The sequence below is a fragment of the Dromiciops gliroides genome, chromosome 5 (assembly GCF_019393635.1).
Source record: "Dromiciops gliroides isolate mDroGli1 chromosome 5, mDroGli1.pri, whole genome shotgun sequence".
Taxonomy (NCBI): Eukaryota; Metazoa; Chordata; class Mammalia; order Microbiotheria; family Microbiotheriidae; genus Dromiciops; species Dromiciops gliroides.
In genome coordinates, this window is record NC_057865.1 from 137126603 (window position 1) to 137145340 (window position 18738).

The window sequence follows — 18738 nt, forward strand, 5'->3', positions numbered from 1 at the left end:
TCACACACCTAGTAAGTGTCAAGTGTCTGAGGCCGGATTTGAACCCAGGTACTCCTGAATCTAGGGCCAGTGCTTTATCCACTGCGCCACCTAGCTGCCTTGATTTACAATTTTACTTAAAATACCGAATTTTATAAGTAGCCTTTATGATATATATATACACACCTACATACAAACATATACTCCTTAGGGGCAGCTAGATGGCTCAGTGGATAAGGCACCTGCCCTAGAGGCAGGAGGACCTGAGTTCAAATCCGGCCTCAGACACTTAACACTTACTACCTGTGTGACCCTGGGCAAGTCACTTAACCCCAATTGCCTCACCCCCCCCCCCCCCCAAAAAAAAAGATGTATACTCCTTAAGCTATATTTTGGATTAGAATCACTTTAAAATGCCTAGAGTATCACTTAAAATATAATCATTACAGGGGCAGCTAGGTGGTGCAGTGGATAGAGCACCGGCCCTGGATTCAGGAGGACCTGGGTTCAAATCCATCCTCAGACACTTGACACTTGCTGGCTGTGTGACCCTGGGCAAGTCACTTAACCCCAATTGCCTCACCCCCCCAAAAAAAAGATGTATACTCCTTAAGCTATATTTTGGATTAGAATCACTTTAAAATGCCTAGAGTATCACTTAAAATATAATCATTACAGGGGCAGCTAGGTGGTGCAGTGGATAGAGCACCGGCCCTGGATTCAGGAGGACCTGAGTTCAAATCCATCCTCAGACACTTGACACTTGCTGGCTGTGTGACCCTGGGCAAGTTACTTAACCCCAATTGCCCAGCCAAAACAAAACAAAAAAATATAATCATTACAAATGTAATATATATTTATTTTCTTTCTTTTTAGTTGGAGATTTTGATAAGATCTGGCGAGAGCACTGTGAAGATGAAGAAACGCTCTGTGAATATGCTGTTGCAATGAAAAATCTTGCAGATAATCATTGGGCAAAAACTTGTGAAGGGGAAGGTCGTATTGAATGGTGTTGCAGGTAATTTGTTTAAACTTTTAAGACAGTTTATTTTCTCCTTCATTTCTATACCTTTTAAATATTAAATATTTTAATATATTTAGTACTAAGATTTAAAGTATAGTATTCTTTTTCCTTTTTCTGGTGTTTTAGCTTTTGCAATTCAAAGTTATAGTTTCATTCGATTATAATTTATTACGTAGAATCCATTGTACTGGAAAAGGACCCTGGCCATGTTTCATAGACCTCAGACTGAACTAAAACAGATTCTTAAAGATGATCTCTCTGTGGTACCCAAGAGATGAAGATGCTTGAGGCTCAGAAGGGTTAAGTGACTTTGAAGAAGTTGGGTGTCCTTGAGATCAGAGACTATCTTTTTTTTCTTTCTCCCAGGGAAAGCAGGGCCTAGGATTGGGCCTTGCCTATATTACACTCTTTTTGTTTTGTTTTGTTTTTAGTGAGGCAATTGGGGTTAAGTGACTTGCCCAGGGTCACACAGCTAGTAAATGTTAAGTGTCTGAGGCTGGATTTGAACTTGGGTACTCCTTACTCCAGGGCCGGTGCTCTATCCACTGGGCCACCTAGCTGCCCCTATATTACACTCTTAATATTTCATTTATATTGACCTGAATTGCCCATGGTCACACAGTTAATTGGTAAACTAGGACATGAATGTAGTTTTCCAATCTAGTGTTCTTTCTACCACACCATTCTCTTATTTATTAAATCAGTTTTAGATTAAAATTCCGGAGGTCCTTTTCTTTTAAGAAGTTTTGTTCATAAATTAGGAAATGCCCCGTTTGTTTACCATATTCTCTAACTATTTAACTTCAATTGCATTGAAGTTTAAACTTCGGTGTTTAAACTTGTATATTTAAAATCTATGTGTAGGGGCAACTAGGTGGCTCAGTGGATAGAGCACTAGCCCTGGAGTTAGGAGGACCTGAGTTCAAATCCAGCCTCAGGCACTTGACAACTTACTAGCTGTGTGACCCTGGGCAAGTCACTTAACCCCAATTGCCTCACCAAAAAAAGAAAAAGAAAAGAGTTTAAAATCTATGTGTAGCTGTGTATGTTGAGGATATTTGAAGAGGATTTTATAGAAACCCAAGTTTTATCTGTTCTATTAAGGGTATTAAAGTCTAGTCACTATTTAGATGGTCTTCATTATCTTTTGGTTCTTTGTTTGACTGAATATTTTTAGCAAATAAAATAATTGATAGGTTTAACAAAATGTTAGGCAGGCTGAAGAAGAAAATATAGCTGTATTTACTTGATTTTGAAGAGAATACGATCCTAGGGTTTTTGCATGTGAAAGAGTTTTTAAAACTAAATGTAAAATAAAATGCACTTAAATATGCTTTTTTTAAAAAAAACAAAAACAAAAAAATGGTAGTGTGGTCCAGTTAGCAACTCAGAACTATCAGTGCTTAAGAAGATCATTTTTGGCTTTTAGATTATGTACAGTGTTTGCATGAGTGTTCATTTGAATTTAAACTTGTACATGCCTCATACTTCAGCCTTCTTTTTTGAAGCAGTGTAGTTTGTCAAAAGATATAGATATGTAAATATTTTATGGAAGAGGTCATTTTTCCTTCAAATATTTTGATGTCTGCTAAAAAAAGTGTTAGGTTGTAGTAAAATATATTAATAGACTGGTAGGACAGTTTCAGAGGGAAGTTATAGAAATCCATTACTTTAAATTTAAAATAAAACGTATAAGACAAAATTCTTGGTGTCTACTTTGTTGTTGTTGTTGTTGTTGAGTTGTTTCAGTTGCTTCCAGCTTTTCATAACCCCATTTTGGGGTTTCCAGACTGTTGATGTTTGCCATTTCTTTCTCCATCTCCTTTTACAGGTGAGGAACTGAGACAAACCGGGTTAAGTGACTTACCCAGGGTCACGCAGCTAGTGTCTGAGACTATATTTGAATTCAGCAAGATGAGTCTTCCTGACTTCAGACCCAGAATTTTATCCATTGTTCTATCTAGCTGCCCTGGCATCAACTTAGGAAAAGAAAATAATGTTAACTGTTTTGTTAACACTAGTTTCTGGGAAATTCTTTACACCTGATGATACTCTGGAACAGCATTGACATTGGAAGGTCAAAATAAAATTTAATGAGGTCATAACAATAGCTACTTTCTAGTTATCCTTATTAAATCTTTATGGGACTTTCAATGTTGAGTAAACATCAGTGTTTTGATATTGCACTACTAAGTGTTGATTTTCTGATGAGAAGAAATAGATTGTTCCAGTTTTAACTTACTGGTTTCATTATTTTTTTGGATTATTGTTTCATTATGTTAGTTTTCTAGGTATTAACTTCATTTGTACTACAGTGTATTCAACATTATATTAACCCCATATGTATTAATGTATTACATGTGTAATTCAGTGTATTACATAGTCTTGTATGTGTTAGCTCCATTTCAGAGCCTGTCTCAGATGTATAGTAGAAAAAAAATGCCTCTTCTAAAGATGATTACTGGAGAATTCCGCTGATCTCTGATGCTGTTGAATATTAGGCCGGGATCTGGAGTTAGGCTGAGGGCCACCAGGCTTCCCAAGGAGGGGTGAACTGACCCAAGTCAGAAAAACAGTACCAGTTAAAGTTTCTGTGCTGATCAATCTTGGTAGTTAGGACTGTGAATTACCTGCTGTAATTTCAGCTTGGGCAGAAAAGGAAGACGCCCCCAAGTAAAAGAGTATAACCAATTCTAGAAGATGAAGCTCGTTTAAGATGTTGAGTACTTACTGTGTTGATGGCATTGTACTAGGATTTGAGGACAGTACAGAAAAATGAATAAGACACATTCCTTTGTCTCCCAAAAACCTTTCTTAAGACAGACATAGAAGACTTGATTTCATAAGTATTTGAAACTGACATTTCTGCAGATTAACTGTTCTCAATTTAGAGTTGCCTGGGCTGCTGAAGTTTAAATGACTTGCCCAGGATTAGTAATAGACCGAGGTAGGACTTGGATGTCCTTAGGGTTTTTTTGTTTGTTTTATTTTGTTTTTGTGGTCTTGGTAAATGATAATATATTTTCCACATGCTGATAATTGACTGATTTAGTGGTTACATAATAATAAAATCATCATAGCCCCATTTTATGAGCTACAACATAGAGATTCACCTTGGGAACCGATTATTTGACAATAGCAATTTGGAAGATAATAGATTTGTCTACAAATTAAAATCTCCTGCCCATTCTCTGTTTAAAGGTTTGCTTGTGAACATTATAAAAATATATCATAAGATGACATAGTATCAAAAAATTAATGATGATCCTTTACAGTTTGCTTTTTATAAGTATACTTTTATACTTATTAAAATTAGAAAACAAGATTTTTGGGAGTGATTCTTCTTATTGGCAGTCCTAAAATTTAAGATAAAAATCTCCATTTACTGAGATGTTTAACATAGTTTTACAGCCATAACTTATATTAGTATAAACTATCAATTCAGTGGAGGAATTAGTGATGTCATAATTAATTCGATTCATTCTTATATTTGCCAATTTAAAGGATATTATGGTAGAGACTTCCACAAGACTGGCTTAGTGGGGTGTTTTTTTTCTCTTATGTGGTATAATACTATTTGATAAAATACAATGTAGTTTTGTATATTTAACAAATAGAAAGAGTTGGGCTCTCTTCTAGTTACCTAGCTTCTTAAATTAAAGTTATGATCTTATATAGCATCAGGTAACTCTTTTACAGATTAGGTGTGGATGAAACTAGATGCCAAAGACAGTTTTGGAAAGGAACATCAAATCAGTTGAACTCTGTTTTTGGTCTCCCAATGTCGTTGAAGTTCCTCCCTTTCCCTACTTGAAGTCTTTTTTTTTTTTTTACCGGGGCAGTGGGGGTTAAGTGACTTGCCCAGGGTCACACAGCTAGTAAGTGTCAAGTGTGTGAGGTTGGATTTGAACTCAGGTACTCCTGAATCCAGGGATGGTGCTTTATCCACTGCACCACCTAGCTGCCCCCCCCTTGAAATCTTAAAAGTTACACTGTTTCAACTCAGAGTTGAAGTCCAACTCTCATTGAATAGAACAAACACATATAGATACCAGGAAAAGTTGAATTGAGAATACCTATTAAGAAACAAGAAATGGGCATAATTTAGGCTTGGAATTTTAGTGCACAGAATCTAAGAGGTGTAAGGTACTTCAACAGCCAATCTCATTCAACTCATAGCTTAATAAGACTCCTTCTGCAATATCTCCAGTAAGCAGTTGTCTTTTGTCGTTTGAAGAGGGGGAAATGGCCTCCCAAAAAAACACTTGTCACTTTGAGTTAACTCTCATTGTTAGGAAGCTGGTGTTTTACATCGAGGCTGTTGTGAGCCAAGATATTAATGGAAATAGGGAAGGTGAATTAATTATCTATACTTCCTCTTCTCTTGCTAGGAATGTTACAAGAAAAGAAGTTGTAGTGCAGACCTATAGTAGTTGGAGTTAACTTTCACCCTGAAGTGGATTGATTTGGGATTTAGCTATGAGCTTTTTGGGCAAGAAAAGGAAAAACAATTTTTTGAATTTTGAATTTTTTTGAAATTCAAGTATAGAACTTAACATTTATGTTTTTAACTTCATCTTATTAGAGACTTTTTGGATGGTAACCCTATTATCTGGCTATCTGACCCTATCATCCTTACTTCGTGTCATCTGCAGATTTTGGAAGATACTGTCTATGACTACATCTAAGTCATTAATAAAAATGTTGAAAAGAACAAGGACAGACCCTTGGGACAATCCCCCTGAGGCCTCCCTTCAAGTTGAAGTGAATCTGTTAATGACTTTTTTGGGTCATTGTTTCAGTCAGCTCCACCTCTCTAGATCTACTTTCATCTAGCCTAGTGAACTTGAAACTTTTTGGGTACTCCTTAAAAAAAAAATTATACAGTACTTACTATGTACCAGGCCCTGGGCTATGCACTTGCCAGTTACTATCTCATTTGATTATCCCAACCACCCTGGGAGGTAGGTACTAATTATTAGCCTCATCTTACATTTGAGGAAACAGGCATACAGTAGTTAATTGATTTGCCCAGGGTCATACTGCCAGAAAGTGTCTTCAGACAGATTTGAACTCAGGTTTTCCTGACTCCAGTCCCAGTGCTCTGTGTACTGCAACACCAGCTGCCTCTTTTAGTAACCAGAATTTTAACACATATCCCAGTATATGTATATTTACATATTTAAAATTATATACATGTATTTTTGTACTTACATACATAAATGAAGGTTTTCATTCCTCTTCTGGTTTTGTTAATGACTCTGTGGACCTTTTCCAACATGTCACAGCAGCCTTCTCACTTTGCTCCTGCTTATTCTCACCCTGCAAGTTTACTCTGCCCCTGTGACCCTTTCTTCTGATTGATTTGCTCTTCCTCAAACTTCAATGCTAAGGAAAACGCCCTGGCTAATTATGTCATCATTCCTCTTTAGGCCCATATATCTGTATTCTCAGTGATTAACACAGTATCTACCACATAATAAGCACTTAATAAACGCTTGTTGATTTGACTTTTGATATATGTTATAACAAAAATAGAAATTAAAGGATGCGATTCTGGAGGGGATAAAGAGCCATCTAAGATTTTTGTATGGCAAGTGACACGGTCTGACCTATCCTTTAAGAAATTGGCAGCTATAGGAGGAATGGATTGGAGGAGGGAGAAAGGGAGAAGGTTGAAGCAGAGAGACCAGTTAGAAGGCAGTTGCAATAGTCCAGGTGAGAGATACTAAGATTCTGAACTATGATGATGGTTTTGAGTGGAGAGAAGGGAACAGATGTGGGAGATGTGGAGGTAAAACCACAAGATTTGGTGATAAGGATAATATGGATGTGGTCGAGGGAAATTGTCATCAGTTAACAATGAAGTTATGAGAACCTGGGTGACTAGTAGGATTGTGATAACATTCGCAGTAATAGGGAAGTTTGGAAGATGGGGTAGGTTTGAGGTGAGGTGAGGGGGAAGATAACATGGTTATACTTATGATTCAGATCACACCCCATCCATGCCTGCTCATCCTGTGTCACTTATTCTGGCAAAATGAAAGGGGGGCGGGGAGGGGGGGGGCGCGAGCTCTTCTTCCTCATTGGCAGTTGCCACCAAACTCAGCCCAGAGTCTAAGGGGATGGAAGCTAGGGAAATAGATGCTTTGCACAGAAAGGGGGGGGGTGTGAAATGGGGAAGGAATTATTGATAGGTTGGTAATGTTTCAGGTAAGTATTAAGGGATAAAAGAGTATGTGTAGTTATGTTGGAAACAAATTCCATGATTGGCTATATAATGGCGGGTACGATACAACCTGTCTTTTCCTTGGAATTAGTCTTTTGGCTTCTACTTTGGAGGCTACTGATCTAACTCATTTCATTCTATTTTATATCCAAGCATAACATGGGATACTGTTAAATGTTTTGCTGAAAACTTAGTATTCAGCATCTAATTATAGAATTTTTACAATTTATATTGTGAATTATATTCCCTTGGATTGCTAGTTATAGTTATTATATCAAAAGAGGAAATTTGGGTGGTCTGTCATGATCAGTCATATTCCCATTTAGTCATCTTTGCTTCCCTTGGTATAGTCTTGCAAATTGTCCTCTTAATAATGTGTTCCATAAGTTTAGATGAATTTTACATTAATTTAGCTGGATTCCTAATCTCAAGCACATTGGAAATGTGTAGGGAAAATGCTATAGTGATGACTAATTTGAACTTTCTATGTGATATGCTTTTGGCTATTTTTAGATAATAAAGATCAAAATAATTTAGAATCAGTTTATTGCTACTATATGTAATACTTTTGAGATATGATGAATTGGTTTTTGTCTCATTTACTTGGTTCCAGCAGTCTGTTTACAATTCATACTGTGAATTATATTTTGCATCCATATTTATATACTTATAGCTGCTTATATTAATGAGCATAATAATAAGGAACTATCATTTGAATTTTATAATGTACTTATATATAATCTGTAATATGAGGTATTCATAAAGTCATGCTGAGTTTTGGCCAAAACAATAACCAAATTCTGACTTATGTCCTATAATGTCATTACCTTTTTTTGTCTGACCCATCCTTCAAGGACTATTCATCAAAACAACATTCTTTTGTAGTTACTCGTGGGTTGAATCATTGCATTTTATGAAATCATTAACTTGGGAGTATTTTCAGTGTGATAGAAAATCAGATTATGTTGAAGTATATAAGTTATAGAAACGGCTAAATTCAACTATTTGTCTTTCCAAAACACTTTGTGCTGCCTTACATAGTTATATCTTGTTATATTAGCAAGGATGTATTCGTATTTGGTTACAAGTGATAGTTTGACATTACATTTTATTGTAGTTTCCCTTTTGGTAGACTTGTAATAAAGGTTTTCCTTTTGATATCTTTTCATTAAAATTCATATTTCTTAAATTATCCTTCTTTGACAAATAATAGAAATTATTTAAATTTTACTAAAAAATTATGATTTTATAGATAATAGTGAATGATGTAACCCATATCTCCCCACAAAGAATCTAATTTCTGCTTAAGAAAGTCCAGAAAAATATATAAATGTCCTCATAGTTTTTATTTGGTACCAAATAATAAAGGTTTTGCTTTTATCATCACTGTTTTATTTATTTATTTATTTATTTATGTGAAGCAGTTGGGGTTAAGTGACTTGCCCAGGGTCACACAGCTAGTAAGTGTTAAGTGTCTGAGGCCAGATTTGAACTCAGGTACTCCTGACTCCATGGCCGGTGCTTTATCCACTGCTCCACCTAGCTGCCCCCAAACCCTTCATTCTTTTTTGATAGAATATTCTATAACCAATTTGAACTTTCTTAGAGTACGCTCAATAAATTTTTGGTTTAATTATAATATCCATTTGTCATTCTTTAATCTTTAAAGTTCATTAAATTTATACTTTTACCATAATTTTCTTTTTCTTATATTTATATACTATTGTATATAACTTTATTTTACCTTTAGTGTATGCAGAGAATATTTCCAAAATGGTGGAAAAAGGAAAGCCCTTGAAAAAGATGAAAAACGAGCTGTACTTGCTGCTAAGAACGCACCAGCCTTAAGTGTTAACGATTCATCTAAGTTTGAAGATCATTTAACCAACTTCAGCTTTACAAACCCTGAATATATAACTGAGTAAGTTTTCTGCTTTTTTTTTGTTTTATTAAAATGTGTTATGACAGTGCATATATATATGATAAAGCAATGGAATAATTTTTGTTTGAAATCAATTATGAAGTTGTATATTCACTTAATGCTTTGATGAACATTTTGATTTCACTTTCAGAATGTGAGATTAAAGCTAGTCAAATCTACCCTAACTCAATTTAACCTGAATGTAATATGCATCTTTACTTCTAGCAATACAGTAAATTCCCATTTACTGATAATTCATATTAAAACCCAAAGGCTAAGTTACAAGATTTTAATGTTCTGTATTGTTCATAGAATCACGGATTTAGAACCCAAAGGAATTGTAGGAGTTATCTAGCCCAGCTCTTATTTTTGTAGTTGAGGAAACCAAAGCCCAGAGAACTTAAGGAATTTGCTCGAAGTCATACAGAAAATGACTTGAGCCTGGATTTGAAACTAACTTATCTAACTCCAAGACAGCTCACTTTCCTCCTAGGGATCCTTGACTGTCTCAGTCCTTTTCACTACATTTCAGAAATTGTTTCATTTAGTTGTTGATTATGTCTTCAGCATTTGCTTCTCTCTGTTTTAACAAAGGGTATGTACTATGGTGGTAGTGGAAGGAGAGGTAGGAAATAATGTCATAACTGCATGAGGGAATTAGGAGCATTTAATCTGTCCATATCCAGTGAAAAAGAAATATTTATCAGTGTAAGGCATCATGTAGAATGTTTGAGAATTCATATTCCATGACTGTAGGGGCACTTCCTATATACATAGAATGAGTTTACTATCCATTCTGAGTCATACAAAAATCTACTTTGTTATAAAGTATTTTTAGATTTAAGATTATAAATGAAATGTGATCTTCCAGATAATACAGCCTAAATACTAAGAAAGAATATGAGGAAAGCTGATTATGATTCAATTTATTCTGTTTTTAGATCTCAGTTAAGGAAATCATGTAAGAGGATTAAATAAGTCAGGTTAAAAATCAAGCAGTCCAGAAGCCTTCCCCTTCTATCTTTTTGATCATCAATGACTTAAAAATATTTTAAATGAACTTTATGTAACTTTATGTACAATTTTGAATATTTAGCATAGCCAAATCATGACAAAATTACATGTAAAAAATCCTAATCTACATAAAAGATAAATCCAGTACCCAAATACTGTTGCTTTCATAATGTTTCTCACAGCTAACACCCTAGCATAAGCCCTTATTAACTCAAATTATCTAGAAGAACAATTTTATTAGTGTTTTAATCAGTCTCTCCTTTTCAGTTTCACCCTTCATTCTATCACAATTGCCAGATAAATCTTCAAAACACTTCGAAAAACAGTATTTTGACCACTTTAGTTTCTTGCTAATAAAAACTTCAATAGCTCCCTACTAAATGTATAATCATGATCTGCCACTTGAACCTTTCCTCTTGCTATTCCCCTCCACATATTCTTTGTTCCAAATAGAGAATCCTCCACACAAACCTATAGTTTTTACCTCCTTTGTTTTATTCATATCATTTCTACATCTATAATGCTTCCATTGTCACTCCCTCATACACTTCTCTTGAAGTCATAGTTATCGTTCAAGATCTGTCTCAATATGGCTGACCTCTTTAACACCCTAACTCACAATTACTGTAGCTTCTCAACTCTTAGAATTTCATTTGTATAATTTTAATTAATGTCTCATTTATTTAGAGGCAGAATTGCATAATAGAGTGCTAGATTTAGTAACATGGACCTGGTTTTATATCCTGCCTCTTGACACTTAATATCTGTGTAAGGCAATTTCTCTTCTGAGGCTTCAATGTTTCCTTATCTGTAAAATTTTAGTCTGTTTAGCTTAGATGACCTAAGCGTTCTTACACTTCTAAATCTATGATTCTCTGAATTTCCTGTCTGATGTTTGGCATATTGAACACTTAATTGATATTTCTATCCTTGCTTTATATCTTTTTATATGTGTGTCTATCTTGACTTCCCCAGGTAGCTCTTCCAGGAAAGGGAAAAGATGTTATGCTTTTTTTGGTCTGCTCTATAGTACCAAGCATGGTGGCCTGCAAATAACAGGCATTTAATAAAAATGCATAATTTTTTTTATCCTTTGCAGTATCTAAAAGCCTTTGATTTAGTAGTGTAGACTAAAGAATAGAGTAAAATCAGATTAGAAACAAGGGATCATCCTTGCTTTTTATGTGTTTTGTGAATTTTTCAGCTGTTTTTTCAATTAAAATATTAATTCATATTATGTGAAATAAATTAGTCACTTCTCTCAGGGAACCTAGAGTTCAGTAGAGGAGATGACATGTGCAGACATAACTTTGATGCAAGGCCAGAAGTGGTGCCATAATAGAGGCATTATAGAGTCTTAGGAGGCTTAAAGGAAGGGTAAAGTTAGCCATTTATGATCAGGGAAGATTTCACTGAATTACAAGTATGAGTTGGAAGAGGCTTAAGTAACTCCCTGGTCCAACCTGAATGAAGCCTTTTTACAACCTCTGCCCCATTGTTTTTTGTTCTGCCTTCTGTGGCTAGCCAGAATGTCCTATTCGTTTTCCTTATTATATCCCTTCAATCCCTTGAATCCCATTATCATCCATAAAAAGTCTTTTGTAGGCTAAAATGTCTCCACTTCTTTCATTTAATTCTTATGTGACATTATCTCATGATTGACCATCTTGATCACCCTCTTTTAGCTGTTCTCTGCTTTAATAGTCTTCTTTCTTCTTGATCTCTCTGCAGTCTAAGCTACTATTGATCGCTATCTCCTCAATACACTTTCTTCTTTAGTTTTTTTATGACACTTCTCCTGATTATCCTACTTGTCTCACTACCCCACAGTCTCCATGTTGGATCTTCATTCAGGTTATATCCCCTAACCATGGGTATACTCCCCTTCAAACAATCCATGATTGTTATGCTGACCTACTTGCTCTTCCTCAAACATGCCAATATCTGTGTTGCATGTTAGTATGTGTGTTCCTAGTGCCTGGCCCATAGTAGGTACTTAATAAATTCTTGTTTACTAACTTCCTAAAATGTGATACTCAGTGCTGAACACAGTGTATATATACCCTGTGGTTTGTCAAGTACAGGTAGAAACAGTCACATTGCCAGTTCTTATATGCACTCTGAATTATAGTTCATGTGAACCTGGTGACTTAAATTCATCAAGAGCTAGATGCTGTTTTGTTATATCCCTGTGACTAGGTGAAGATCTTTGGATTTAGACTCAGAGGACCTGGATTTAAATCGAGATATGGACATTTTTACTTCCTTTGTGATCGTGGGCAAATTAATTTCAGAACTTTGTTTGCTAATCTACAAAATGATTGAGTTGGACTAGCTGGTCTCTAAGGTTTCTTTTAGCTTTAAAACAATGAACTTATGTCTTGGGTATCAACTTGATTATTAGCCAGCTCTATTCTCTACTATTTTCTCATTCAAGGATCATTCTCTTTTGCCAAGAAAAGTAAGACTTGAATACTTCTACTTTTCTGGCTTATTTTATCATCTTATCAACCCTGAGCTAGTTGATCTGTCCTTTATTTTATCCTCCTCTTTTTCTCAATATAGATTTTAAAACCCCTTTTGTCAATATCATTTCCTGCCTTTTAACTCATTCCCTGGGAGGGAATATCAATCCTCTTCTCAATATTTCTCGGGAACTCTGCAGCGATGTGACAAAGGTTCTTTTATTTCTTTCTCGTGAGGAGGCACCCTAGTGTACAGCTAGTGGGTGCAAAGAAAGGGGGTTTGCAGGCCCTGTTTTATACCCTAGTTCCTAAGGCAAATGGACCCTCCCCTTTTTCATCGTTGGTCTAATTACTTAAGGGTTACAATCTACATGCAAAAACTAGCTAATCTGAACGCAGTATTCCCATCCCTTTTCCTCATATGGGCATAACTCAGGAGTGGCCCTTATTCTTCCTTATATGGACACAACTCCAGAGTCGACCTTATTGAGAACAGAGCTCCTTGAACCATGTGATTTTGTTAGCCTGAGGGGGAGGAAGGGATCTGAGACCTTTGTTCTACAAACAGGTCAAGAGGAGTATGTTTGACTGTTATATCCTCATTGAGAGGAGACAACTACCCATTTTCTCACATTCCCAGGTTTATTGTTCCATGCATGTTTTCTTCAAAGCAGATCCATGTTTTTATTTTCATTCTCTATGACTTTCCTTTGTAGCAATATTAATAGATCAATGAGTTCACCATATATTCATGTTTGTCTTTTGAGATCATTCCCCTTTTTCTTTTTCATCAGAATAGTTTTCTTCTATGAGGTAAATCCCATCTCATAGATAGCTAAGTTTTTCCAAGCCACTTTTCAGTTTTCTCAGCAGTTGTCAATTAAGGAGGTCTTTTCTGGGTGATTTATAGTTTCTGGTTTTATTAAATACTAGGTGATTGAGTTCTTTTATTACTGACTTCCTTATCTAGTCTTTCATTGATCTAGTTTCCTATTTTTAACAAGTATTTTGTTGTACTTTGCCATATTTTAACAAGTATTTTAAAAGTATTTGAGGTAATTGCTACCTTATAACATAATTTGAAGCTCAAAAGTGCTATTCTCCCTTTCTTCATACTTTTTTGGGTTCATTTTCCCCTCTAGTAAAATTTGGTTGTTTTACGAAACCCTTTGGTAGGTTGATGTAGTATTAAATCTGTAGATAAACTTGGGCAGTGCAGTGACTTTTATTATCTTGACATAGCCAAATTATGAACACTGAATATTCCTTCAGCTGTTTAGGTCACTCTTCATTCCTTTAAGCAACATTGCTTTTGAATGTAAACAACACCAAAGAGCTTTTTCATATACACAGTGTAACAGAAAAAGAATATATGAAACCATATATCTCCATTTTATACCACTTTTTAAAAATTATATATGAAATTTCATGTTATTTACTTGGTCTTGTAATGATTGGAATGACACTACCTGCTGGAGACTTACTGTAGGAAAGCTCCACCATGAGGAGAAGGTGCCTATGGACAAGACATGAGGCTTTTCTTTGGCATCAGGAAGTGATGTTTGCTTGTGGGAGGAAGAAGGGGTGAGGCTGGCACTCTCTGTCTCTTTTGTGAGGACTCTGGTGGAGAGTGGACCTAAAGATGCACTCTCCCTTTGATAGATGAATCTAGGTCTTCTTCACCAAATTCTTATTCTCCTTAATAAATGCTTGAAAGCCTAACTCTTGCTAAAGCTTATAATTTATTGGCGACAACTCATTAGATATTTTAGACAGACTAGCTAGAATTTTAGCCCCTTACAGTCTCAAATTCTTCTCTTCTGTGTATTTAAAAAAAAAAATCTTTTTGTGGCCTTCTTTTTTTGCATCCTCCTAATGCATAAGTAAAAAAGTCCAGAACAAATAGCATGGTCGGGGGCAGCTAGGTGGCACAGTGGATAGAGCATTAACCCTGGATTCAGGAGTACCTGAGTTCAAATCCGGCCTCAGATGGTTGACACTTAGCAGCTGTGTGACCCTGGGCAAGTCACTTAACCCCAATTGCCTCACCAAAAACAAAAAACAATACAAATAGCATGGTCAAGCAAAATGGATCCACACAGTGGCCTTATCCAAAAATGTATGTCTCTCTTTTTTAAAAAATAAATTTTATCTTTTTCAGTTAACATTTTCTCTCCCCACTCAGAGAACTATAAAGCCTTTCCAACTAATATGTATAGTCAAACAAAACAGATTCTTACATTATTTTGTGTCCAAGACTCAATTGTGGCTGAGTTCCAGAAGCAGCTACTGCCACAGTTAAGTCAGAGCTTCCCAAGGCTCGCTGGGGCTGGGGATAGGTCCGGTCAGCAGGCTCCATTCTCACCCTGATACAACAGACCTTTCCTGCTGACCCTGTAAGCTGTCTTTGGCTGGAAAATTATTTCACCCTAACCTTTTTTGGGTTCTGCTGCTCCAACAATTGTCCTATGGCGTTATTTGAAGGTATTTGGAGGGGTTTTGTGGAGAGTTCAGGAAAGTCTGCTATATAAAGTATTACTACAGTAACAAATACTTAGGAATTATCAGCATGGTACATTTAGTACAACATATTCCTTAAGTGCCTACTATGTGTCTAGCACTTAGTAACAGAAGATAGCATATAATTAGGTGCTCACAATGGCCAATTAGAGTTATAAGTCTAATTGAGTTTCTTTCATCTGCTTGAGATCAGTTAGTTGAATCAAAATATAGACTTTCTTTGGCTGCCCAAAATTATTTTGTAGGTTATATGAAATTCATAGTATACTAGTTCACCATTTTTCTTAAACTGGGGTATCAGTCATAAGGAATATAATCATTGTGGGTCAGTGGGAGGGGATGCTGAGCTCTGAACTTTTTAAAATCAGAGGCATTTTAATATAGTACATGTTTTAGACTATTCCATTTGCAACCATTTAAACACTCCTTAAAAATATCTCTACCTGTTTAACCTGCATGGATGAAATCATCCTTTTCTTACCTGACTACAAAATAGTAATACAAAAATAAGAGTGCAATTCACAGCCAAATTACTTGACACTAACACTGTGCCTCATAGAGTAAATAAGTAATATATCATCCCCACCCCTTCACCTAATGTAATCTAAATTTTTTAAATAATATGTATCCTTTGTTCTTATATCACCTACATTTTCTAGTGTATCCCTCTCTCCTCTACCTTCCCTTCCTAGAAATCCTTTCCCTTGGTCATGGTAAGTTTTCATGCATTTGAAACACAGTACTAATTACATCTGGATTATAAACCACTTGAAAAAATCTCTCCCACCCTCCACCCCCACTCCCTCAATTAGTTTCCTTTGTTGTATTCCATAGGATCCCTGTGAAGCTAGACTAAACTTTGTTCCCAACTTTACAACTGCTTCACAGAATGACCTTGAGGAAACTACGTAACAATCCTTTGCCATTTTTCTCTTCTATAAATTTGAAGCTTTGGGCCTTTACTGCTTGACAGAAATAAAGTCTATAAAGTCCTAAAATTCTTAATGATAGTAACATAGGTCTATAGTACCAAGGTGAACATCCACAATAAAGGAGGACCTTACAATGAACTGAGCAAATTCTTAAGTTGTCTAAGATATTATGCATTTATGTGAAGCATACTAGGATAAAATCTGAAAATGCTTGTTATCACCTAGGAAACAAATTGAAATGAAAGTAAATTAATTTCATTTAACTTTAACATTTAGCTTGTGTGTATTTTAAGCCAGCTACAGTATGTCGAGTGTTCTACAGAATCCAGCAACAGTTTATATTTTGATTGACCATGTTTGGGAGAAAATTGGATCTATATCTATAACTCCATCTATCTATCTATCTGTCTGTCTGTCTGTCTGTCTGTCTATCTGTATTCATGTATGTTATTCTAGATCCCAAGGATTTTCCATAGTTTACTTTTGTAGTAATTCTTTAAATGTATGGTATGGTTAAAAACTATTAGTATCCTGGGCTTCATTCCCTATTCAGCTATTAGCTACTAGTTATATTACCTTGTCAACAAACAGACTGAACCTCAGTAATAGACTGCATAATTTAAGTATTATTTATCCATTCTCTTCTACTAATCTTAATCCAGGGCCAAATGGTTTTCATAATCCCTGTTTGGTAGTAGTTCCCTCAGTATACTTGACCTTTTATTACTCCAAATAAATAAAAGATTCCTCTCTTAATTTAACTCCTATAGCATTGAATTTATAGGGTAATATGTTTATTATAGTCATTTTTACCATATTGGGGTGGCTTGGTAATGAAATTATTATCAAATTATTTAAATCTTTTATTTCTACAAAATTTCCTTTGTAGTCTTAAATTTCCTAATGCATTCTGACTGTTAAATGAAATTTCTTTTTACCATTTCTACTTTCTTGGGGTTTGTTCACTGAAGATTATGTCATACTTTTGTGAAGCTATAATCTTAAAATTTTTTTTAATAGATTCTTTGGAATTCTCTAAATAAACTATCATTGGCAGCAAAAGAGATAAATTTGCTTCCTCTTTGCCTTAGTCCTCCAGTTTCTTTTTCTTGTCTTTTTTTTTTTTTTTTTTTTGCGGTGGCTAGTAATTCTCACGCTATATCAGATTAAAGTGGATATAATGGGCATTCTACCTCTCAACCAATTGGGAAAAATTTCTAATGTTTTTCTATTTTAGTTTTGGATGGATTCTGTTTTCAAATGGAAGAAAGATACTTTTAACATAAACAAGTAGTATGCATTGTCAAAAAATTTTTCTGCACATATTTTTAAAATCATACATTTTTTATTATGATTCATTATCTTTATAATTTTTTAATATTGAGCCATCTTTGCATTCCTGGTATAAATTCAACTTGAACATAGTGAATGAATTTTTGGAATATATTGATAAGTAGTAAATTTTTTTGATTAAAAAAAATTCTTGCTAATATTTTGCTTGCTTTTGCACCAGTATTTATTAGTATAATTGTCTTATTTTCTTTGGTTTAGGATCATAGTAATATCAGGGCCGTAGTTGTCTCAGAGTATAGTAGAATTAGCCTTTAATTTTGTGAATATTCTACATAATAGGAATTATACTTTATTTTAATAACTTACCTGTATATCCAACTATACCAGGGGGTGTCTTCATTTCTTCTTGTTCTTGTTGTCCATTTTGGCATTTTGTGTTTCTATAATGTTTTATTTCATTTAAATTTTGTTTTATTGACATATGATTTGACAGTAGTTTCTGACGATTTTCTTTTACTCTTTTTTTTTTAATCCTTTTAAAAAATCTTGGCTGTTTTGTTCTCTTTATTAAAGGGAAAACAAATTAGTGAATTGTTGGTTTAATTTATTCCTTTTCAAAAAATAGCTCAGTTTTGTCAGGTCAGTAGTCTTTATATTTTCAGTTTTATTGCTATCACTGATTTTTTTCAGAATTTCCATTTTTATTGCACTTGTTTGGTATTTTACAATTTTTTTGCACACTATTCTTTGGTCTTTTTACTCGCAATGTAGATATTCTGTGTAGATACATATCCGTGTGTGTGCTTTTACACATACACACATATCTATATTGACTCCTTTACCCCAGGAGCTAGCTAGTTTAGCTAGTTTAGCTATTTATCTTTAATTTATTCTTCAGTATCTCTTTTTGGGATAAATTTATTTAGCCTCCATTTAAGACTGATCTCTTTGGTTTCTTTTCAAACTATAAATTCTTTAAACACTAGTACATCATCAATTCTTGTGAAAGTTTGCTACGTGTTGGCCAAAAATAATTATTCTTGAAGCTTTCTATTCAGTAATCACCAAAGGTCTTTCTTAAATAGTCGTGTCACTTCCCTACTCAATAAACTCCAGTGGCTTCCTACTGTCTCTAGGAGCACATTCAGAATGCTTTGTTTGATATTCAGAACCCTTCATAACCTAGTCTCCTCCTATCTTTCTAGTCCTTTTACACCTAATTATCTAACTTACTCTTCAGTCCAGTGATACTGACCTCCTTGCTGTTTCATGACCAAGGCACTCCATTTCTTGGCTCTAAACCTTCTCTCTGACTGTCCCAGTATCTGGAATACTTTCCCTCTTCCACTCCAATTACTGAT

At 34.9% G+C, this 18738-nt stretch overlaps 1 protein-coding gene across 1 annotated transcript in view; it reads left to right on the top strand.

Moving 5' to 3' along the window:
* Nucleotides 1–18738, top strand: part of BMT2 (base methyltransferase of 25S rRNA 2 homolog) — a 63497-nt gene that overhangs the window by 16734 nt on the left and 28025 nt on the right. The window contains exons 2-3 of the mRNA XM_043968567.1: nucleotides 856–997; nucleotides 8983–9153. Coding sequence (XP_043824502.1) covers nucleotides 856–997; nucleotides 8983–9153 — 313 coding nt within the window. The remainder of the gene's footprint in view (nucleotides 1–855; nucleotides 998–8982; nucleotides 9154–18738) is intronic.